This window comes from Polypterus senegalus, chromosome 13 (genome assembly GCF_016835505.1).
Source record: "Polypterus senegalus isolate Bchr_013 chromosome 13, ASM1683550v1, whole genome shotgun sequence".
Classification (NCBI taxonomy): domain Eukaryota; kingdom Metazoa; phylum Chordata; class Cladistia; order Polypteriformes; family Polypteridae; genus Polypterus; species Polypterus senegalus.
The window spans coordinates 152334197-152358997 of record NC_053166.1 but is presented as its reverse complement, the minus strand read 5'-3'; the positions used below and the strand labels follow the sequence as shown (position 1 = coordinate 152358997).

The following is a 24801-nucleotide window of genomic DNA, read 5'->3' as shown; positions in this document are numbered from 1 at the left end:
GTTGCTGCTCTCATTCTGCCACAGCAGACTTTTGACTTTCTGGTCCAAAGACCACCGTCAGGATGTTTTGGTGACCTGAGGCCTTCACCTTTCTTTATTTTCAGGTGAGCTGGTCAGCTGGCAGCCTATTTTGGCTCTCATTATTGTTTGGCTGCAAGTTAAGGAAAAAGAAACAACTAAGGGTTAATTACAACTAAACACAAGTTAATTAGCAGCACAAATGTCTCCCTGCTTAAGAAAAAGGATTAGAATGAAAACCTGCAGCCACTGCAGCCCACCAGGACCGGCGTTGGACACCCCTGCCTTAACCACTGCACCACCCTGCCTGCTCATCCTTTACCCAATGAGGCTTTGTGCCAACAGTGTAGAAGAAAACACCAAATGATGGAGATTTTGAAAGAAAACGGACCCCCAGGTGACCCACCCAATCTAAAGGCACCAAGTGTTGAGAACTCTAAACAGACTTGCGTGACACCACCAGCCTGTAGGGGGCAGCTTTCTTCAGCTCAGTGCTGGTGGCTTATGGGCTCCGGTAGAAGTTTCCTTTGGACGACCGTCTGTGCATCTCGCCGTGGAGGCCGAAGTTCCTCCACTCACAGCCGTCGGCCATTTCTGTGATTGAACCTTCTGGTTGTCATCACCCACCTGTCCTCGAGTCCAAGTTAACCTGCGGTTGACTTACAACTGAATCTCCATTGCAGTTTTGGGCACCAAAGCCAAATGTGACCCGTAGTGGGCGCTGACTTACCATGAGGTGCACACATCGATCTACTGGGGGGGACATGAAAACGGCAGCGAGGGGCTTCAGGACACCAAGAGTACGGACAGCCTGAATCGCCAACAGCACATCAGCAGGACCACAAAAAATAAAATGAAAGACTGCGGTGCCTCCTGAGCTGTTAATGTTCAGTTTCAATGTCTTTACAGAAAGTCCGGTTTACGTTTCTTGTTATTATTTTTGTTTTCAGATTTTACTATCAATTTATTTTCAAGAATTTTCTTCTGCTGCTGCCATTACTAAATTTTCATAAAATGACTTTGCTATTGTAGATACACGGCCCCCTGGCCAGGGTCGGCAGGCTGAGGGGAGACGTCACTGAGAATCTCCTGCTGACACTTTTCTCATTTGGGGTTGGCAAGTGGCACTGCCCAAAGTGCATCAGGTGCCGCATGTCTACATCACACTGTGGGTCACGAGCCAAAATGGACAGCAGGTTGGGAGTCACCGTTAGATTCAATGGGAAAGCGCTGCAGACGTGCAAAGTGTCTTGCGAGGAGTTTAAGCAATCGACATTGTTCTGTGAGGTCTGGCGGTGGCGGCGATCGTCTAAGGGGGACCACCCTGCTCTGCCCGTCATCATGGATTGAGTCTCAAAGAGGGCAAGCTAAGAAATAAAGTTTTAAGAAACACATGATGGGCCAAGGGGTGTCAGCCTTTAGGTGCCGGTTAAATGGGGGGGCCCTCCTGTGTGTGTGTGTGTGTGTGTGAGAGCCGAGACCACTCCAAAACTCAACTCAATCACTCCCTGACAACACAAGAGCCGCTTGATGTTTCTGAGGTCGTCATCTGTAAGATTAGGAGAGAACTGGGCAAGCCGAGCATCTGAGAAAGACAATGCCAGAGTGCCAAGCGGCACTGTGGCGGATGAGACAGGCTGGCGTCCGTAATGGGTGAACAGAGCATGAAGGAGCTGTGCAGCCGGTTTTCAAGTTTTATTTAGGCAATCCCTTTTGCAGCCTGCGTCTTGGAGACACAACAACTGCGCCCCCCGATATACAAAGAAAAAACCCCCCAGAAACCTAGCATCTTAAAAAAGTCCGTCAGAACCTGAGTTTGCGAACTATTCATCCCAATCACACTTATAGGTTCTCATCTAAAATCAATAAAATTATTTCACGTGTCACATTCTTTCCTCATAGTGTTATTTGCAGGATTCTTTCATGTTTTTACACAATTAAACAATTATTCACAGCTTGGCGAAATATTCCATATGTACAATTTACAGAAAAACAAACAAACAAACAAACAAACAAACAACCCGTCACGCTGTAATGTCCTGGCCCGACGTGCAGCAACGGGACCCCTTCTACCACCCTGAGCTCAAGGCCGCTCTGCACAGGCCGCACGCCAAGAGCGCGCAGTAACATGCAACTTCACGCCACCCTTGGAGCTCGGCGCCAATCTGATGTGCTGGCACAAGATGAAGTGGGACTCGAATGACCAGCACAATATTCAAAATGGCGAGACAACCGAGTTGAATAAACCAACAAGAAGTGACGCGACTCCAAAAAAAAAAAACAAAATCAACCGCCGAGTGGCACCACCCGCTTCGTCTGCCAAGTAGACGTGCCCGGCGTTTTGGGACTTGCCTTTTGAAGGTGCGGACAGATTCTCGTGTAGAGGAACATTTGTTTGGCGAGTCCCCCAACAGCTCTGAGACAAACTCCTCAATGGGGGGCACAAGGACTGTGAGACGGACACTCGTGTGCCCTCACCACATCTGCATGCCCAGTCAGAGTGCAACCCACCGAGTAACAAGTGGCCGGATCTCATCCTTAAAAGAGAATAAATACTCCGACTGAAAAAATAAAAATCTACTTTGGGGGTCCCAACTCCTCAGCCAAAGCTTCAGCGGGTCCACAAAGCCAAGGGTGACGTCTACTGATTTGGGGGGCAGCATTTTATGCAGCAAAGGAAACAACAAAAGATGACAACGAGGGCAGAAATCGCCACTGGGGTTGACGCCCCTTGATGGGCATTTCTTTAAGAGAAAATAAAGCCCACCAGGGAAGACATTTTAACACGGTGGGTCACGTCTTAGATTTCTGTAATTAAATAAAAGCATTTCATGGGTGTCACTTCTGTTACCAAAAAAATTCTAAAAAGCGGGGCTCAGGGCTGGGGGTCCGTAGTGACAGAAGGTCCTCACTTTTGAGCTTATGTTGTTCTGCACGTCACTTCACACACAAGCAATCGGCAACAGAACACGAGGACTGCCTGCTAAACGTCCCTAAATCCATCCAAGTTGGGGGTTCGGGTGGTGAAGCCACTGGGCGTCATTTGTGCAAAAAATAGGGTAAAGCTTGCATGGCTTCCCCTCACAGCAGATCAGGCTAATGGACCCCGTGTGTGACCACCGCCACCATCGGCGTTACCCGGGAATGTGACCGAGGGACTCTCTTTGGACAATGTGGAAAGAGACGCATGCCAAGCAGCAAGGGATTGTGGGTACAGTTTGCTTGAGATACCTGAGGAAAAAACCTGAGCTGAGAGTAGTGAACAATTAGGAACAAAATGACCCCTTAAAGCACCAAACTCAAATGGCCGCAAAAAAGCCTCCCACACAGTCCGTCAATGCTGTAAAACGACAGGAACTTTAACCAATCAGGGTGCTTCCCCAAGCCAGACCTCCATCGGGCTTTGGACAAACGGAAGGGACGTTTCCACCATGCGCGTTACACTTGATTTTTTTTGCAGTCCCGAACAGAAACTTAGGACCAGATGCTCACCGAGACCGGAGGTTCTTTGAAAGTTCCAATTCGTTTTTGAAGATCTAATGAAGCGTTTTTTTTTTTTTTTTTTTTTCTTAAAACAGAAAAAGCTCTCGTTGTCCTTCCATGTGCTGTCTGGGTGCAACCTGCGTCTGTAGCCCACTATGGTGTCCTCTGGGCCATCAGACCAGTTGAAGCGCGCGGGAGGGCCAGCCTCGAGGTATCGACAACTGCGAGGGCCGTCCGTGTCACCCAGTCAAATGCAGCTCTGGTCCCAGTGGCTTCTGCTTTCTCCATCTTCAGTCTCTAATGGTGAGATGGAGATGGGAATTTCAGAGCAGGCCTGTCCACCGGGCTCGTCACCACGGGGCTCAAACCGCTCACAAAATAACAAAGAAAGGAGGACAAAGTCGGCGGCACCAACTTAAGACTTGAGGGCTTCACTTCATGATCAGATGTGCTTTGGAGTAAGGCTTGTGTTGTTAAAAGAGACTGCAGGCGACGAGGGGTGACAACAGCGGCGTCACAAAGAAACAAAACGTACACCGATGGTCCACCTCCAGCGGGCTCCAGGTAGAAAATGGCTTTGCTCGCTGCTAGAACACGGATTTGGCTCAGTAGTGTGCAGATCACCCTTGGAGGCCCTCTGACCGCGCTGTCTGTGGTCCTCATGCCACGGCGAGGACGTGCCCAGTGTCTTGCGTCATTTGGGGTTTGTGCCTACAGACACGTTTGTGTGCTTCACGTCTGCCTTTTCCATTGAGGCTCTGAGCTCCAAAGAGCAAAAAGATTTGGCAGTACAACTGAACAAAAAAAAAACTAAAAAGAGCCTGAAGTCCGCGTTACGTTTACAAAGATGTCCCCCGCTAGCCAGCGTGTGTCAGAGCGGCCGAGGCCGGTGGAGTCCAGCAACGTCCGAGGTGAGCTGGGGACAGTGTGTGCCTTTGGAGGGCGTCCAGTCTCCGAGGGAGGCCTGCGTAGCTTTCCTGTGTGCCAGTCTGTGCGTGATGGAGAAGCCTGCATTGCCCTCCAGCTGCGACAGCACCACAAGCACTTGCCTGCAGGAAAGAGGAAAGACGAGAAATTTAGCGTCCACAGTCACCGCACACATTACAAATACAGCTCTCTTATTATATAAAAAAATCCTGGGAGGAGACGCGACTTTCTCAGAGAGACACTTTCACGCCGGGGCCAGAAATAAAAGACAAAGAGTAGAAGACAAAGTAGAACGTCCTAAAGAATTCGCAAACGTTGGTGCGATACACATGCGGTGCAGGTTAGAGATAATGGAAGTTTGAACATTCGAAAGTCTCAAAAAAAGTATAGTAAAGATCACATTAGCGCAAACAAACTCGGTGAAATAGCGGAACAGCGAAAACAGATCAAATATATTGTTTGGATTTCAAGTTTGAGTCGGAGACTTGTAGATCATCTAATTTGTGTTATCATCAGGGTGAAGTAGTGTTTCTTCCCAATGAAGAGGCCTATCCGCGAGAATTAAAAGATTTGTTATTTGGTGAAAATGAAATCCACATACGAGTGGCAGAGACACAGAGTGGCTGGGTGGCCCACGGTCCGCTCACTTCTCAATCGTGTGAATGCTGTTGTCAGACAGTTCCTGCGTTCTCAGCTCCAAGTGGGGTCGGAAATAAAAGACAAAGAGTAGACGACAAAGTAGAACGTCGTAAAGAGGTTCAAAAACGTTGCACATGCACAGCAGGTTAGAGATAATGAACGTACGAAAATTCGAAAGGCTCAAAAAACTGATAGTAAAGATCGCATTAGCGCAAACAAACGGAAATTATTACTCGGTGAAATAATGGAACAGCAATAAGAGATTGAATATATGGACACAGGTGATATGACAGAGGGCGACATGGAGGTGCAGTGGGTAGCACTGCTGCCTCGCAGTTAGGAGACCCGGGATCGCTTCCCGGGTCCTCCTTGTGTTGAGTTTGCATGTTCTCCCGTGTCTGCGCGGGTTTCCTCCCACAGTCCAAAGACATGCAGGTTAGGTGGACTGGCGATTCATAAATTGTCCCTAGTGTGTGCTTGGTGTATGTGTGCCCTGTGGTGGGCTGGCGCCCTGCCCGGAGTTTGTTTCCTGCCTTGCGCCCTGTGTTGGCTGGGATTTGCTCCAGCAGACCCCCGTGACCCTGTAGTTAGGATATAGCGGGTTGGATAATGGATGGATGGGTGGTGTTTGGCATGATTTCAGTGCACAAATGGCCTGGCAGGGGGAACGCATAGCTGCTGCCTTTCGAAACACTTGAGCTTCTAAGCAGCAAGCACCTTCTGGACACAAGGCGCTGATGAGCCCCCCAGCGCTCTTCAAAAGTACACAAGCTCGTTTTTATTATGTGCATACAGTTATTTTTCATTTTTGGATAATCACACAGTTTGTGTGTTTCCATCGCCTGTAAGTGTTGGGTGTTCCTTTCTGATCTGGTGTATTCCTGTTCAAATGTCCAGTCTTTAATTTATTTGAATTCTGGTTCAGGTGAGCCGATTAGTCAGACATCTTCAGTTAGAAAGCAACGCGGCACTCGGCAGTAGCTGACAGAGAGGCCTACAGGAGCGTCTGGCAACACAAAAACGTGCAGAGCATAAAGGCCAACTCGGGATCCTCGGGCACCAGGGGGGCCACTACAAGTTACCATTGGGCAGAATTATTAAAAAATGAAAAGTAAAACACAAACTGGACAATATAAAAGCTCAGAGAGGCAGAACAGAGAGTTCTGATCAAACGAAACAACAATAAAGCAACATGACAATTTCACATATTTAAGCTTCTTATCTGAATGGGAACAAATTCCTACAGAAATACAACGTGGACAAATCCCATACCTGTTGAGTGGGGGTACGCTGTCGATGGTCTTCAAACTGCCCCGTGTTGACACCACGTTGAAGCTGTCTGTGCAGTCGCATGACACATGAAGGTAGTACTTGGGGTGTCTGTTTTCAACGACGACGATTAAACCTGCCCAGCCATGCGTCAAGTAATAGCAGGTCATGCCTTCTCTTCCCTGTTTAAAATCCACAAATAAAATGATGTTGAGACCGTATTCATCTAAGGAAGGCACATTTTAAGAAGTCATTTGTGAACAAGAAAACAAATCTGGACAGTCGGTCATCTTGGCTCGTATTCAAATCAATAAGAGTATCGAATAATGCATTAATGGAGGAGGACTGTGAGGGTGTAGCTCTAAGTAGTCATCAACAGATTCTCCCATTAAAAGGATTACAACACGACGTTAACTGCCTGAGTGTGACTCGGGCACGGCATGTTGTGTCATTACGGTCTCGAGGTGACATCTTCATTCACTTTACGGTGTAAACCCTGAACGGCGCAGCACTCTGCTGCCATCTAGTGGATAACAATAACATGCTACAAAAATAGCCAATACTGTACTTCTATTGTATGTCTTTTGTCACTCTAAGGTAATTCATTAATATTCATGAGTGGGGTGGAGCCTTAAACCAAAACACAATGGCATGTAAATTAGAAGATGGAAAGTCAGTTTTAGAACAAAGTGAAACCGAACCATCAACTGAATCAAGCGACAGTGATGACGATTATTAACACGGATAGTGAAGCGGATGCATATGGCACTGTGCACACAAACCGCCGTGATATGCCGGGTGACTTCAGTGTGAGCGAGTAGCTGTGTGGCAAAAAGGCACCTTGATTGAGACCGAGGGGAAGGACAAGAAAGACGTCAGCCCCCTAAGCACTGCTCACAAGCTAACTCACGGGTCTCCTGGAGGGTCAATAGCCAGTGAAACATGCTGTTTAATTACAGGACATTACGACATGCTAGACAAGGGGTGGGTACTCCGCTCCGGTCCTGGAGGTCCGCAGTAACTGCATGTTTTCATTCCAACCAGTTTTGTAATTGGACGCCAGGCCTAGCAGATAATGAAACTTGCCATTTAGTGTTTTCATTCTTCCAAGACAAATCTTCATCACATTGCTGGGTTTGTGGTCCAGAACAGATCTGTACCTCTTGGTCCTTCCCTGCAGTTTCGTTTATTCCTAAACATTTTACTAACAGACACTTCACGATGCGCGTGCACAGGTTTAGATGGACACACGCTAGCGGGAGAGCTGCTGGCTCCTTTCTCATTTACACGTCATTGTTAACTGATGGCTGGTTAGGAAAACGGACGACAATTAAACCAAAATAGACAATGAAGCGTTCTGAATCATAAACAAGTTAACCTGCAACCACGGTGGACCTCCACAAGTGGAGTTGTGAGCCCTGGGCTGGACATTTTCTAAAGTGCTGTTTTCTTAACGCCCTAGAGAGAGTCAAGGCTGCAGAGTCGGAGTCAGAAGCAATTACTGGGTTACCGGACTTGGACTCTGACTAAATGAAAATTGTAATATAATGTATTAACATTTCTAGTTTCATTTATACTAATTAAATCAAACTACTTTTGGTAATAATATAGCCTCTTTTTTAATTTTGTAAGTATAATTTAATAAATAATATACAAATGTCACAGCAACATCGCTTTAGCCTTTTAAATGCAGAGTTGCACAGGTCAGGGTGCTAAACAGCAGCCTGATGATTCAAGATGGCAGTGATGCCCTGTGCCATTCACAGCCCTGCTGAGAGCTCCACCGTAGGTCAGCAGATGCCGTATGATGGACACACAGGTGTCAATTGAGTCAACGTAGCTGGTTGCCTGTTGGCTCAAGTCAATGTCGCCTTACTTGATTCCTAATCATTGCGTATGTCAGATTTGCCAACCCGTTACTGATCTGGTAAGAACGGGGGGGAAAAAACATTCATTACACAAGTATGTGATTAAAGCAGTTCTTCTGAAAATAATGTTGTTACTTGCTGTGAGGCGGCCCAAAGTACAATGCGGTCAGATTTATTTATTCAACCTGCACAGCATGATTAGGGCCCATCTTGTACCTCATGCCGCTCTCCCTTGTTCTCAGTCAGCAGGATGATCGCGTCAGCCAGAGTGGTTGGCGTGGCTTCGGTCTGCTCCACCATCACCTGCCTCGAGCTGTAAATCGCGAGTATATACCCAGGGAATTCTGGGTTTGGACGGCTGCTTGAGGTGGGACTAGAGACTGTGAACAGAAAGAATCAAAGGAAGAGAAAATATCAGTGACATAAATTAGAAAAGGAAATTGTCAGCGAGTGTTGCAATATGTCAAAGAGTAAGACCCATTCATTATGAAAGGTGCAAATTACGATTTCAGCATTTTGACTTTTAAGATATTCTAACCCAAATGATGCAAAACAAAAAGGCTCTAAAATATCAGTCAAGCGACTACAGGGGTTTACATCCAGGGCTGCTTACTCCTCTGGTTGACCTTATCTTACATCTGCTTTTTAAGGCCAAGCAATAGTAATCTGCACCATAATGGCCTCCGTTATCTTTTCCCGTGGCCATTTTAATACACAGCTTGGCCTGCGGCTGTACGGCGGGCAGACACGTTTAAGAGGCCTAGTTGTTGTTTAATCAACCGTCACAACGTGTTGGATCAAACCGACTGTCACTGTGGTGGGACTGCTGCTGGAGAGCCAGTATGGTGGCCTAACCTACACAATGAAGACAAAAGAACACTCCTAGCCACGCCATGAAAAGCACAAGTCGAGATGGAGACAAGAAAATACCCAAGTCACGGAATATCCAGTGAAATCCATCGGGACATAATGGGAAGAGTGTGGCACAGCTGGAAGTGGACGTTCACACACTACAGTCACTAGTGATTGCTTTGTGCAATTAGCCAAAAACATCCAGTGGGTGGCAGTTCTGTTAGTGAGAGGAGCACAGGATGGCAGCACTGGCAACAGAAAGGCCACAAACACTTTAATAACGGCGCTTTATAACTGGAAGTAAGTAGGCGACCCTGAATGTGCAGCACTTGGGCTTGAAGCAGTCGGGGCACAGAAGCACAAAGTGAAATTGGCATCCACTTCTGCAAGTTAAGGAAAGGACGATGAGGAATCAGTGGGCACACAGCCCATAAAAGCAGACAGCTGAGGAGTGGAAAATGTCTTGTCTAATGAATGTCGATTACTGCGCAGGTGGTAGGGGTGGGATGCGGCATACATGAATGGTGCCAGAATGTCTTGTTGGCATATACTCTTTGCTTCTTAACAACAACCGAGTATCATTTGAACACCACAGCACAGATAAGGATTGTTGGCTGAACGTGTGCATCCATTAATGGGCAGCCTTTTTCAAAAGAATAAAGTGCCATCACCTTAAGGTGGCTCCACAAATGCATCAATAACTTGTGTGTACTCTACTGCCTGGCACAGTCCCCAGGTTTCAGTCCACTAGGGCACAGCTTCCCAAACTCAGTCCTGGGGAGCCCCCCCCCCACCCGCTACCCCGTGGCTGCAGGTGTTTGTTCCAACACCTGATAACTCACCTGATATCTCATTTAATTAGCTGGTATTATATTTTCTTTTATTCGACATTCAGAAAAGCACAGCAGCATGATTTGTACACTTAAGACATTTAGAAATACTTCTGCTTTTACTATTGATTTAAATGCTTAACTCTCTTTAGTTGATTTCATTATATTTTTGCCCTTTCTCTGTAATTTTTTCCCCCTTCGTTGCATCCTATTAATGATTTAATGACAACTAAAAATGAGCGGAGCAGACACGCTGGCAAACAACACTGAATAATCAAAGGCTGTAAGTACTTTAGCATCAGACCCACTAATTAGTAAATAATGGATTAATGAAACAATTAGAACACCTGGAAAAGTAGAATGAAAATCAAGATGAAAATATTGTTAAAAAGAAAAAAAAAAATACATTATTTCCATGTAACCTCTTGGTACATTTTATATATATATATATATATATATATATATATATATATATATATATATATATATATATACACATACACATACATATACACAGGGGGTCCTCAGGTTACAATGTCTCGACATACAACGTTTCGAGTTTACAACGCTCACTCCCATAAAATCTAGAAAAAATTGAAACGTGAGAAGGAATAAAGGTAAGGATTTTTTTTACACTCATTTTTTTTCTGTTACTACAGTATAGTGTTCAGTACAGTATATTTATGTCCTTTTCCTTTTTCTGTGGCTTAGCTGTGTTTTTATGTTCTAGATTATGATTTTGCAAATGTGTTAAGATAGGCAAGTGACTTAGGCTAGGGTGTGTTTCAACTTACACTAAAATTGGGGTTACATCACTGTTGTAGGAACGGAACTGTGTTGTAACCCGAGGACCCCCTGTGTGTGTGTGTGTGTGTGATTATATATATATATATATATATATATATATATATATATATATATATATATATATATATATATATATATATACACTCACCTAAAGGATTATTAGGAACACCTGTTCAATTTCTCATTAATGCAATTATCTAATCAACCAATCACATGGCAGTTTCTTCAATGCATTTAGGGTGTGGTCCTGGTCAAGACAATCTCCTGAACTCCAAACTGAATGTCAGAATGGGAAAGAAAGGGATTTAAGCAATTTGAGCGTGGCATGGTTGTTGGTGCCAGACGGGCCGGTCTGAGTATTTCACAATCTGCTCAGTTACTGGGATTTTCACGCACAACCATTTCTAGGGTTTACAAAGAATGGTGTGAAAAGGGAAAAACATCCAGTATGCGGCAGTCCTGTGGGCTTAAAATGCCTTGTTGATGCTTGAGGTCAGAGGAGAATGGCCTGACTGATTCAAGCTGATAGAAGAGCAACTTTGACTGAAATAACCACTCGTTACAACCGAGGTATGCAGCAAAGCATTTGTGAAGCCACAACACGCACAACCTTGAGGCGGATGGGCTACAACAGCAGAAGACCCCACCGGGTACCACTCATCTCCACTACAAATAGGAAAAGAGGCTACAATTTGCACGAGCTCACCAAAATTGGACAGTTGAAGACTGGAAAAATGTTGCCTGGTCTGATGAGTCTCGATTTCTGTTGAGACATTCAAATGGTAGAGTCAGAATTTGGCGTAAACAGAATGAGAACATGGATCCATCATGCCTTGTTACCACTGTGCAGGCTGGTGGTGGTGGTGTAATGGTGTGGGGATGTTTTCTTGGCACACTTTAGGCCCCTTAGTGCCAATTGGGCATCGTTTAAATGCCACGGGCTACCTGAGCATTGTTTCTGACCATGTCCATCCCTTCATGACCACCATGTACCCATCCTCTGATGGCTACTTCCAGCAGGATAATGCACCATGTCACAAAGCTTGAATCATTTCAAATTGGTTTCTTGAACATGACAATGAGTTCACTGTACTAAAATGGCCCCACAGTCACCAGATCTCAACCCAATAGAGCATCTTTGGGATGTGGTGGAACGGGAGCTTCGTGCCCTGGATGTGCATCCCACAAATCTCCATCAACTGCAAGATGCTATCCTATCAATATGGGCCAACATTTCTAAAGAATGCTTTCAGCACCTTGTTGAATCAATGCCACGTAGAATTAAGGCAGTTCTGAAGGCGAAAGGGGGTCAAACACCGTATTAGTATGGTGGTCCTAATAATCCTTTAGGTGAGTGTATAATGTATGATCTGCTTCTTGCAATTGAAAGAGGGCACCATGGCAGATGGTTGCCGATTTGCAGACCAACCACAAGCATTACATGGTAGGTTACATGCACACACACACATTTTTACCAAACTTAGTTTTCTAATTTCTATATTGTTCCCATAACACATCACTTAATTAGCCCAGGAGTCCAATTAAAAACAGAAGCTGGTTTGAACAAAAGCCTGCAGCCACAGTGTGCCCCCCAGACCGAGGTTGGCAAACACTGCACTAGGGCACCTCTGGGAGGTTTGCATCATGAAGGTGTGGCTGAGAAATGTGCAGGAGCTGCATGACACTATTGAGTCAGCTAGGATGGAGCAAAATAACTTGTTTGAGAAGCACACTGAATTCATGCCTGACAGACCTTCAGGTGAGATCATGCCTGGTACTATAGGCAGATCTATAAAGTGGCCAACGCGTGGATGAATCTTTACATTACTCCATGGCAGTGTAATGTTTGTGAACTTACGGATAGTACGCCACGGCACAGCCACTTCTATTAAGTATTCCTGGGTGAGAAGGCTATGGCTCCTTTCGAGGGTTTGAAAGTGTGACACAGCAATAAAAAGCACAAAGTCATCCAAAACCATTTGGTGAAAATTGTGTGAATAATTTCTTAGAGTCTGCAGTACACCTTGGACACACAGAATGCCTGCTGTTTCAAGAGCCACGCGCTTTAAAAACAAAATCACACAGAGGACCCCCAGTGAAGTCTGCGGAGCTCCTTCATCATTCCAAGTGCCATTTCTTTCCAGTACTTGTACTTACTTCATGCTGTAAACTGCTACATGACAAGCTGGCTGACTCACAGCAGCAAAGGGGCCTAAAGCCATTGATGCTTCCTTACCAGGAGTGAGTGACGTCCCCGGTGTGTTCATCTGCCAGTGGTTGAAGGCGCAGCAGACCACAGCGTACTCTCCAGGCTCCAGCATCACGTCGCATCCAACAAACTTCTTGACAGCCCGCTTGCTGTGAGCAAGCAGGCGGCCCAATGACAGCTTGTTGCTACTGCAGAATGAGGCTCTGAAGACCATGATGCACAGGTCCAGAAGGTGGCTGTCAGCCGTGTCTGATCGCCTGAAATAAAAGCCAAAAGTAACCGAACATACAGTGAAATGAATGATAAAGTTGTTTGATGTCCCAATGGAAAGAGAGAAGGGCTTCAGGATTTTTAAGCATTCACTTCATAGCTGATAACAATAATCAAGAAGACATATTAACAAACGTGTGCCATGGTGGTCCAGTGGTAGCACTGCTGTCCTGTATTACAGAGGGAGACCAGTGTTCGTGTCCTGGGCCCTCCCTGTACGAGTATGCATGTTCTCCCTGTGTCTGCATGCTGGTTAGGTAAATTGATGACGTTAAATTGACCCGTGTGTGTCATGACATTTTAGCAAACCCTGCCTCATTTCTCAAGGCTGCTCCCTGGAGTCAGAAATCCAATAAAACAATTTATTATGTTAGGGTAAAACAGATTATGTCCACTAATTGAGACAACTAACCTGCTGCCCTCCTGAAACAGAGCAAACTCCAGAGACGTGCGCTCCAAGACAGTCAGCACTGTGACAGTCACTGGTCCGCTGGCCCGGTTTGGAAACAATCCTTGTACCCGTACCTCCTGCCAGTCTGAATGGATCTTACAAATGTCCACAGAGTCAAAATACCTGGAAAGGAAATGAGACAAACAAACAATGCTGGCATGTGAACTTGGTATTTGACTTTAGAAATGATTAGGGCAGGAACAAATCTGGGGTTAAATCGGGGCAAAAGGAAGGGCACCTGAGGGTGGCATACCCTGCACATGTACTGCAGACTGGGGCACCCAGGATAAGTCGATAGAAGGGTGAAATATGCAATGCTTCCCACTTCCCCAAGGGTGGCCAACCTAGCAGGTGTCAAGGAGGACTGAAAGGGGTTTATGAGAGAATGAGGCCAGGACAGAAACACCTGTGCCAGATTAAGGGACCACCATCTTATACATTATTATTTGCAGGATGGGAAGGAGAAGGGCCGCCCTATGGCCATCAGCCTTCTAAAAGTAACGGCTCAGGGGTGCAGGGACATAAGGGGCTACTTGGGGAGCTCTGACCTCGTGACCCCTAAGATTCGATCTCCACTGCAGTCCATGGGCTCATCACACCCACAGTTGGGAGGAAAACAGAATAAGACTAAGGTGCACAGAAAATGAGGGCCGTCAGGCCAGTCAGAGTATTGTTTGGAGAACTGAAAGATGGACAAGCCACCCAATGATATAGGAGAGGGTCCAACACCAGTATAGAGGGGGCCGGCTGCTGCTTTGCACTCTGCTTACCTGACAGATGATGTTCTCCTCTTCCTTATTGATTCCTTCAGCATAGTTTAAATAAATGAAAGTCCTTGCTGTTAACCTGGGCAGGAGGGTCACTACAATAGTGCCCCACCATTTTATTAACTTTTAACATTAACGTTTGAAATATAAATATACAGACTGAAAAATCCAGTGTAATTTACAAAGGATTATGGGTTACAGCTCAAACACAAAACAACAAATCCTAATGGCGGCTCCTAGTTACATTTCAAAAGTAAAAGCTGTGTGTAAGACTGCAGAATATCACGTGCCACATGTTAATCATCGTATCATGAGGACGAGTCCAAAGAGCTGGTAGGCACAGTCCACTACCGGACACTCCAAGAGATGAGGCCGAGTGAGCAGGAGAGGACACCGAAGGGTACAAAATGAAGGACCCCGGCATTAAAGGAGGTTTTCAGTAAAGATGTGGGGAAATAACTGGAAGCTGGTGAAGATGTCAAGTGCGCACAAATTTCTCAGGCAGGACTGGAATTTCATTTTTTAAATAATGTACAGTGATCCCTCGCTATATCACGCTTTGACTTTCGCGGCTTCACTCCATCGCGGATTTTATATGTAAGCATATCTAAATATATATCACAGATTTTTCGGTGGTTTGCGGATTTCTGCAGACAATGGGTCTTTTAATTTATGGTACATGCTTCCTCAGTTTGTTTGCCCAGTTGACTTCATACAAGGGACGCTATTGGCAGATGGCTGAGAAGCTACCCAGTCAGAGCATGTATTGCATATTAAATAAAACTCCTCATTGATATACAATATGCTTCCCGCGCGCTGCTTCGCACACTTCAAAGCTCTAACAGCCCGTATTGATTTTTGATTGTTTGCTTTTCTCTGTCTCTCTCACTCTCTCTGACATTCTCTGCTTCTGACGGAGGGGCTGTGAGCAGAGGGGCTGTTTGCTTAGAACATACGGACGCTCCTTTAAAAAAATGCTGAAAGGCTACCTTCACATTGATCCCTTCATTGCTGCCGCTTTATCGCGGTGCTTGCATACTTAAAAGCCCAAAAGCACGTATTGATTTTTTGATTGTTTGCTTTACTCTCGTGCTCTCTCGCTCTCTCTGACATTCTCTGCTCCTGACTGCGCCCCTTTGAAGAGAAGATATGTTTGCATTCTGTCAATTGTGAGAAAGAACTGTCATCTCTGTCTGGTCATGGAGCACAGTTTAAACTTTTGACTAAAGGGTGTTATTTCATGTCTAGAGGGCTCTAATAATGTTAAAAACATATTTAGAAGGTCGTAAAAAGGTTTTCAATGCCCGAACTGCAAAAATATTAGATTTATAAATAAAGAATCCTACTTCGTGGAAACTCGTTTATCTGTCTGTAGCGGATTAACCGCAATAAATGAGGGATTACTGTATAACTATTTATGGGGTGACACAGAGACCCCGCAGCACTACCACCCCTGTAGCAGCTGTCGCTTGACATACACTGGGGGGAACCAAAGGCCGTCATTAAGCGAGACACGACTGTATACGCTGCCTGCATATTTCAATCTTTTTACCAAAACCCCCACTGAAGCTCTTCTTTATGGAGACAAAAATGTTTTGCCAGCGTATTTCTACCAAGACACTGAAAAACTGGAGCAGATAAAAATGTAACCGGCCACCATCATTCTACTCACTTAATGAAGTCTCCATACTCCATCCAGAAGACACCCTCACCACTGCCATGTGCCATCAGTTCATGGCGAAGGTGCTGAGGCCAGTCAGGCCACTCATCTGACCAGCTTCCATTCCAGGAGAATCGGCCCCATGGATTGCGTAGTCTCAAGAGTCTGATGAAATGACAAAGAAAAGAGCAAACGGCAAGCGTTAGTAGAAGTCACCAGAGCCGTGTCAGCAGCACATCACGTTCGGGGATGAAGAAACCATTAGCCTGACACCATGGTGTTTGGTATGAGGGTCCATTCTAAAAAGAAACCCCTCATGTTCTTACCTAGGGGGGTGAGCAGTATATGGTACTTATGTGTGGTACGTGGTGTGGTCGGGTACTTGCACCGATACAGCGTGCTGCTGTACCCACCAGTGGTGGTTTTCAAGATTTATTTGCATTTTTCCTGCATTACTCATTCTGAGCGCTCATTAGCAAGTAAAAGCACAGACGAGGATTCAGGTGTTTGCGTTGCTTGCATATCATGTGTACCTAACATTGTGCTCCTAAAGACAGGCATATACAAACAAAAGGGAACTCGGAGGGGAAAACATGAAAACTAACAGGGCAGCAGAAGACCTCAAGGCTTTTATGAATGCATCAAGTGTTGTCTGAAAAAGAAAAAAAATCTTCAGGCATTTTGCATTCCAATTAGGGTCGCTGCCTCCAGTTTCATTACTTCCTTGATTTTTATTCCCTAGCCATCGTCGCAGGTGTAGAACACAAGTAAAGCCGAGTTTGTCTTTAATTGAACTGACTTAATTGTCTGACATCTGGAAATAATGTAAAAAAACAAAAACCGGACAAAACCCTGAGGGCCAACAATCGGAAGAGCAGGTGATCTATGCCCGGGACTCGTACTGTCACCGTTACAAGGGCCTGCACATACGCCACAACTGCAGAGTTTCCTGTAGGCCAATTGTAATAAAAAATAAAAGCAGCAGTAGGCACCCCCACTAGCCACGTTTCTGAATTAGCACAGTAAAAACCTGAAAGAACTAGCAAAGCTCCATTTGCAATTTTAAAGATTCATGAATAAACGGAGTGTAAAGCATAAGAAAGGCAAATGAAGCCGATTTACTTCTGTAGGCAACTGTCGGATTTCAGCATGAATCGAGGTAACCTCGGCCTTCTGTGCTAGCAGGGCTGTTGCTGGCTCTGAATGACAAGTTCCACGCTGGCCTCTTAAGACATATGGCTGATGGCTCGATCTTCAACTCTAACTCCTTTTCTTCCCAGTACTGAAAAACACCTCCTGCTAAACTTGAAGCCCTCCCATTAAGGGCATTGGCTTTTACAGGATTATTGAAGGATCTCGCTTGTCCACTGATGGAGGTGATGCATCATGTGACTAAACAGAAACTAAAGTCATTGAAGGCACAGTGGAACGCGTGGCATCCCATTATGCTTTGCCTTTTACCCCTGATGTGGTCAACTTTCCTGATCAAGAGGCCTCCTCCACCAAAACCTCAGTGGAACAACCCGCTCATGGCCCCTGCATTCCTCACTAATTGAGAAGTGTGACACAGTCGCACTTCTGAACTGAAGACAGGACTCTTGGCCAATGGGTGAGAATCGTGACCCCACAAGAAAGGGTTTTGGGTCGTGGACTACTTGTGCTTTAATGGAGGAATCGATTATGAATATTCAACTGGATGACGTGGATTATACAAAATGAGTAACATGAGGTCTTCTATTCATGGATCTTTTGTAATTGCTTGCTGTTTCCAGCATAGGCCACTGTTCACTTCCATTGAAGTATAAACTTTATTAGCTTTGTTTTGCATGAAAACATGAGATTAAAATTTGTTCTCTGTCATCACCACAAACTACATGGGGTACGTAACATAAAAAAATAAAATAAAATAAACGGGCTTTTTTGGGTGAGTACTCCTTTAAAGTTCTAAGGTCATTACACACATTAGCTTATCTGTAGGATTAAGTAGTTTGGGTTTGTTTTGTACTCCTTAAATTCAGTGCAACAGAAGGAAAAATGAAAACGATTTGGACAATACTCGCTGAATAACTGATGGGAAAGTGTCAGCAGTCCCATTGCACAGAATTCCGCTGCAGCACACACCGAGTTTATTCAGGTGTCCGTCACATGTGCTGTTTTGTCACTTTAAGCTATGAATATCGTTGGCTGTTTTAGAGTTTACTAGCGACTGGGAGCCCAATTGAATCGTGCTACAAATTCTACGTTTGTGAAATTCATACTTTCTCTGCAAAGATGATTTTGTTATCAGGGCACTGATTTGTGCTTCAAATAGACCTTTTCGGCCGATGTAAAGAAGAGCTTCCTGTTTAAACGGGGCTGCGAGACGTGAACTCAGCTCTTCGGCGCATCTCATTTGATTTTTTTCCGGCAAACAAATTTTCAAAACAAACCGTATTTTACGACTCTAATCAGAGTCGGAGTAATAATTATGCTGGCGTGGTCATTTTAGATCTGAGACCGGCTAAAATTTAAACAATGACTGTTGTTAAATACCCAGCCGTCATTACTCAGTTTTCCAATAGATGTCAGAAGGACGGATGCCACAACCGAACTGCCCAAAGATAGATTTTGACGTACCAAGCGAATGGCGATGCATTCTAAATTACTTGTGGTTCCAGAGCTGTCCAAAGGTTTAAGTCAGTCAACGATGTTAGTCCTGGAAAGTACGCCCCACCAAACCAACGTTCCAAAAACCAACCGAACTTACTGTTATCTGCTCGAACCAACACTGACTTACTATACTTGGCCGTCCAGCGGCGTCACTGAAGCATTCGAACATTCTTAGCCAATCACGCAATACTGCGTCCGCGTTTGCCACGTTATGTTTGAACTTGTTATGGTGTATAAAATCTGTACATTTTGTTTTCCATTATATTTTGTTCAAGACATGACAACAGATGAACTAAGACAAATTAAAGCAGGTTTTCTTCCCTTACACCTTACTTTTTGTTCATAGCTTAGTGCTAATTTGGTTTACAGCCTGGGAAAGAATGTTGAGCTGATACCTCAGGCTATTGATTACTTAATGGATGGACATCTGGAACAACAGTTTGGTTTACAGCCTGGGACAGGAAGAACTACTGATACCTCAGAGTACATCAAAGGTTTTGTTGTGTGGGAAAACGGACACTGAATTAATTTATCAATCATTTTGACAGCCAGCCAATCAGGTGCATATGTTGTGAAACCAAGGCATGACATTTCATAATAAATATGCCTTGGTTTGAAAAGCAAGATTAGAGAGAAGAAGAAGAGGAACGGACGAAGACGGCCCTGGTCGTCAGAAAGGCATCATGAACATCGATTGCTAAATCAAACGCCTCCCTGGGACATTCATCCTTGTCGTCTGTAACTTTTTTGTAAGCTTTTTCTAAAGAGTAAATATATGCAGACTATACTATCAGTACCTATTCTCTAGTATTCTTTGTTCTTGTGGTATTATTATTATTATTCTTGTAATAAATACCATGCTGCTTTTAACTTTCAATGCTTTGTCTTAATGTCTAGAGTGATTGAAGTAATAAGTTAGATTTCTTTGAGCACCTGGTGACAGCCTGATTTTTGCCATTATTTCTGTGCTGCGAGGTTTATAAGGCTGAGAGTGAGGGCGCTACTCAACAGAAGGGACAAATACGAGAAAGAAGGTATTCTTGGCTGATGAATGGCCTATAGTCAAGAGTGCCGAGTCTTTGTATGTTTAAATGTATTCTTGTAGACCAAAAGTAATATTTAGGTCTGAGATATCACTAAAACATCGTATTGTTGTTCGTGCCGAAAATAAGTAAGTCTCTTGAAGTGCTGAATGACAGGCTGTTATTCCCATAGTACTTGTGTGGTTTAAAGTGCTAAGGGTTAATCAGCGTGTGTGTGTGTGTCATTCATGGGGCACTGTTGTGGTTAGGGTCTGTGTGTGTGTGTGTATGTTCATCTTAAAGTGCAACAGTAGACCAACCCGATAACGAACTTGACGAGAACACTTACCTTTGAGAAAACAGGTAAAAGGGCAAGTAGAGGGAAATACCACGATAATACAGAACTACAGAGGCAGAGTCCCATTGCATGGCTCTAACTTCAAACACCATACATACGGGGTATTGACGACGCGAACACCATACATACGGACAGTATCAAATTATATATAAGGATACTCAGGACATTGACTTAATAGTTCTTTACTCCTGGTAAAATGAGAGCATTGAGGTGTATAAGGCTTGTTACACACAATCTCCATAAGCTAAAGTAATTATGGCTGTGCTTCCTCAATTAACGTAACATCCTCTACATGTTCATGAGAATATAAAAAGAATTACCTGTATCCTTGGACATCACGGACATCCAAAATGGAGTAAGCATGACGTGGCCGCAGCCCCAGGCTCTCATAAACGCTGTCATCCACTTTCATGTTTCCCCCTCCACATGAAGCGCCCATTAGAAAGCTGCAGTATAAGAAAATGGGAAAGACACAGACTGCAGACACATTTTAACAAGCTGAGGGGCACAGGGGGCAACAACGAAATCAGGAGACATCACCAGCTACCCAAAAACTTTACATCTGACTGGCTTCCCTTGCAATATTCACATCCATGCTGTTTTTGCTACTTATTTGATTCAGCCTTAGTTTAAAATGCATTTCACTTTCAGTTGCGTTTTCTGCATTCATTGTAGTCAATTAAATGTTAGTCTAATAGCTGTACCTTAAGTAGCTTTGTAGTTAACATTTTATACAAAACCTTAACTTAATTTGAAACATTACTTAAAACTGTGAGGCAGAGTTGCAGGAGTGTTATCTACAAAGTCTCAGGACTTTTCCCCCTTGCTATTATGTCTTTGATTAACGGTATAAATAAGCTGTAGAAATAAGAGAAACACTCCACGACTACAGCGCTGCCATAGTGTGTTCACAAGAAGGACTTCCGAATGCTTTGAAATCACTGCAGTTTTTTTTCTGGCGCCTCCTGACACACCAGTACGAGAAAACCTCCACATATGATTCACTGTTCGACTTGTCTTGATGTCTAGTGATTCAAGATGGCAAGCTTTTGGGGGGTCCCCCTATTTCTGGCCCTCTAGAGCCAAACAAACACTCATTTGAAGGCCATTTTGGACCATATTTTGTGCAGGAAATGACACCCTTATAATAAAGAGTAAACCAATAGGTGTCCTCTGCAAAAATGATCAGCAGGACTTGAAGCTGACCCCAAGGGTTCACCGCTTAATGGAATACAAGGGGTCAAAGTCACTTCCTTTCACCAAAAAAAAACGGTATTAAATGTATGTGGAGTGTCGTTTTAGGCTAACTCAAGGTTGCTGATCACGAGTATGACCATGTTTGTGATATTTGATTCTTTACTGGCAGCACGGTGGTGCAGTGGTAGTGCTGCTGCCTCGCAGTTAGGGGACCCGGGTTCGCTTCCCAGGTCCTCCCTGCGTGGAGTTTGCATGTTCTCCCCGTGTCTGTGTGGGTTTCCTCCGGGCACTCCGGTTTCCTCCCACAGTCCAAAGACATGCAGGTTAGGTGGATTGGCGATTCTAAATTGGCCCTGATGTGTGCTTGGTGTGTGGGTGTGTTTGTGTGTGTCCTGCAGTGGGTTGGCACCCTGCCCGGGATTGGTTCCTGCCTTGTGCCCTGCGTTGGCTGGGATTGGCTCCAGCGGACCCCCGTGACCCTGTGTTTGGATTCAGCGGGTTGGAAAATGGTTGGTTGGTTGATTCTTTACTGGTGGTCCTATCTTTCTAAGGGCCACTCCCAGAAAATTTTAAATGACACATTTCAAACATAAGCATGTGGGGTATCACTTTAGAATATGTCAAGGTCAGTGATTATGAATATGATGTGATTTCTGATCCTTTATTAGTCCTTTATTGACCTACCTATCAGAAGGAGAAAAATGACAAATTTCTATCATAATCAATAGTACTAGGGTGTTGTACCATGTTAGCCATCATAGATGTAGTGAGAAGTCAAGTAAAATCACACCTTTTATTGGCGAACTAAAAAGATTACAATATGCAAAGCTTTCAAGGCAACTCAGGCCCCTTCTTCAGGCAAAGATGTAATACCGAAATTATACCAAGCACATCAAGCATGACAACACAGATGTTCCTGTAGCGGACCACTTCAACAGCCACGGACACTATGAGAGGGACTTGAAAGTCATAGGGCTTATGGGCAACTTCAAAACACAGCAAGAGAGAAAAGAATGGGAAGTAAAACTCCTGTAACACTGAACACGTTACAACATGGTGTTAATAGAGACATGGGTCTTATGGCCAGATATGAGGATTGTTTGCATCTCTTGGACTGAAACAGAAAACCTGTTTACAGATTAACATTGTACTGATCAGAAAACTCATCAGAAACTTCAACAGACTTTGCTGGACAGTTACCTTATCCAAAGATCTTGACTAGACATTGTTTCCCTCTCTAGCTAAATGAATCTTTGCCTGAAGAGGTTTATTAATTTTTTACATTTAAGATGTCTCACTTAAAGGGTTTCCAATGTTGTCATTTTGCTCGACTTCTCACTGCTGTCATAATCAAGAATATTTAGACTTTAAACACTGAAATTGAAACACACATTTTAATATTTCAAATATTTGACACAACTGTTCTGATTTATTATGTACTTCTCCTCATGATGGAGTGCTTCACATTGGCTCACTCAGAATGCAACATAACGCAGCTCTGTGCTTTTTGATCGTACCTCTTTAAGATGAGAATATCTGGCTCTGAACAAAGTAAAGTTATATAAATAAATATAAACAAAACAAGAGCTTCTGGCAATCCAGAACTGCTTGAAGACAGACAAACAATGAACTACAACAATGTTAAGAATGGAACAATGAGAGGAAGAGAAAAGAGAAACGGAGATCTCCAAAGGAAATCGCTGACCTTTCTTTAAATATCTAGTGGCCATTATTACATTTGCAGGTACCACTTTTGGGTGAAGCTACTTTGGCTAAAACACCTCAAAGTAAAATGTTCATGTCGTCTGCAAACAGTAGAGTGAGATTCTAACTTGTGTGCCTCCTACAGAAGAGTAAAATAAAATACCAGCAAGAGAAAACGAATAAGCCAATAACATCAGAAAATGTCAGACAACTTCTGGAAACAAAAGGTAGGCGTACAGTACAATAACTGGCCGTGGAGTAGCCTGACAACACAGGACCACAACTCTGTATGCGTGGTCCGCTATCATCTGTCTGGCGATGTGAAGCCGACTGGACAAGCTGTCTGAACTGCATGTGTTTTTTAAACCAAGTAACAAGACGACAAACTGAAGGAGTTTAAGTCCAAAACGTTTCTTTCAGCTATTTGTTACATAAAAGCCCACAGGGAATGGCTTTCTTCTAAAATCCCAATTCCAGTGTAGCGTTAGAATTTTTGTACATAATTTGTATTATATTTCGGCTGATTGTTTTATGTATTCTGATTAATCTGAGTCGTCTATTCTTTTTCTCACAGTGCTTGATGGGAACGAATCTATGAGAAGACAAGAAAGTCACTGTATAGCTGACATAAAACAGCCCATAGTTAAGGCACACTCCACTCATTGTGCCACTGCGCAACACATCAGTATGTACAACTCCGGGTGCAAAAAAGAAAAAGGAAAAAACAAAACACACCCACACTTTATATTAAGAAGGTCGCCAGCATCCCAGGTTTGACTTCCAAGCTTCTGTTTTATTTGGGTATTCAGATTTTCCTCACACATCCCAGTGTGATTCCAAAAGCGTCTTTCTGCGTTTGGTTTCTGTACTGCTGCCCCAAATGCTGCCAGGTGAGGCTCCAGCCCCTTCCAACCCCACACTGGATTGAGTTTTTTTTTTTTTTTAACAATATTATGTCACACAGTTTTCTATTAAAGAAATCAAAAACCCCAACTGTGATACACACGATGACCGTATACCATGGACCACCGCTGAGGATTTGTGTTCTGCTACATAGTGGGACATATTGTGTACTGGTAACACACAGCGTCACTTCAACGCACGCTAAAGACGGATCAGCTGCTGCTGTGCTACGTGTTCTGCTTGTCGCGCTGCGCGTCGATCATTTAAAAGCCAGTACAGCAACTGTCCTTTTGTCTCACAGGACACTAAAGTGTCTCCGAGAAATTGTTTGTAAGTAGAGTGTAATGTGCAAGTAGTCTCACGGGACTTCAAAGTGTCTCTCCGAGAAGATCACGTCTCAACCCAACATTTTTTTTATATGATAGATAGATAGATATACTGTCTAAATCAGTCCAGCTACAGACAGACAGATATTGACTCGGAATGTCCTGAAACACACACCTTTATTTTTTCCCTCCTACACAGCACATAGTGCACTAATGCCACGTGCAAAGGTTTGCTGACAAAGTTGCTATCGTGGGCTGCATCAGGAGTGGGCAGAAGGAGAAGTATAGGAACCTAATCAAGGACTTTGTTAAATGGTGCGACTCAAACCACCTACACCTGAACACCAGCAAAACCAAGGAGCTGGTGGTGGATTTTAAGAGGCCCAGGCCCCTCATGGACCCCGTGATCATCAGAGGTGACTGTGAGTAGAGGGTGCAGACCCATAAATACCTGGGAGTGCAGCTGGATGATAAACTGGACTGGACTGGACTGCCAATACTGATGCTCTGTGCAAGAGAGGGCAGAGCCGACTATACTTCATTAGAAGACTGGCGTCCTTCAACATCTGCAATAAGATGCTGCAGATGTTCT

The 24801-nt window shown here is 44.3% G+C and overlaps 1 protein-coding gene across 3 annotated transcripts in view; it reads right to left on the bottom strand.

The window, feature by feature from the left end:
• Positions 1 to 1698: 1698 nt before the first annotated feature.
• The window catches only part of capn15 (calpain 15), a 73996-nt gene continuing 50893 nt past the window's right edge, over positions 1699 to 24801 (bottom strand). For all 3 annotated transcript variants that reach the window (XM_039776002.1, XM_039776001.1, XM_039776000.1), the window contains exons 6-12: positions 20400 to 20525; positions 16063 to 16215; positions 13585 to 13746; positions 12930 to 13159; positions 8421 to 8584; positions 6340 to 6518; positions 1699 to 4550 (exon numbers count right to left, since the gene is read on the bottom strand). In XM_039776002.1, the coding sequence (XP_039631936.1) occupies positions 4373 to 4550; positions 6340 to 6518; positions 8421 to 8584; positions 12930 to 13159; positions 13585 to 13746; positions 16063 to 16215; positions 20400 to 20525 (1192 nt within the window). In that variant the 3' untranslated portion in view covers positions 1699 to 4372. The remainder of the gene's footprint in view (positions 4551 to 6339; positions 6519 to 8420; positions 8585 to 12929; positions 13160 to 13584; positions 13747 to 16062; positions 16216 to 20399; positions 20526 to 24801) is intronic.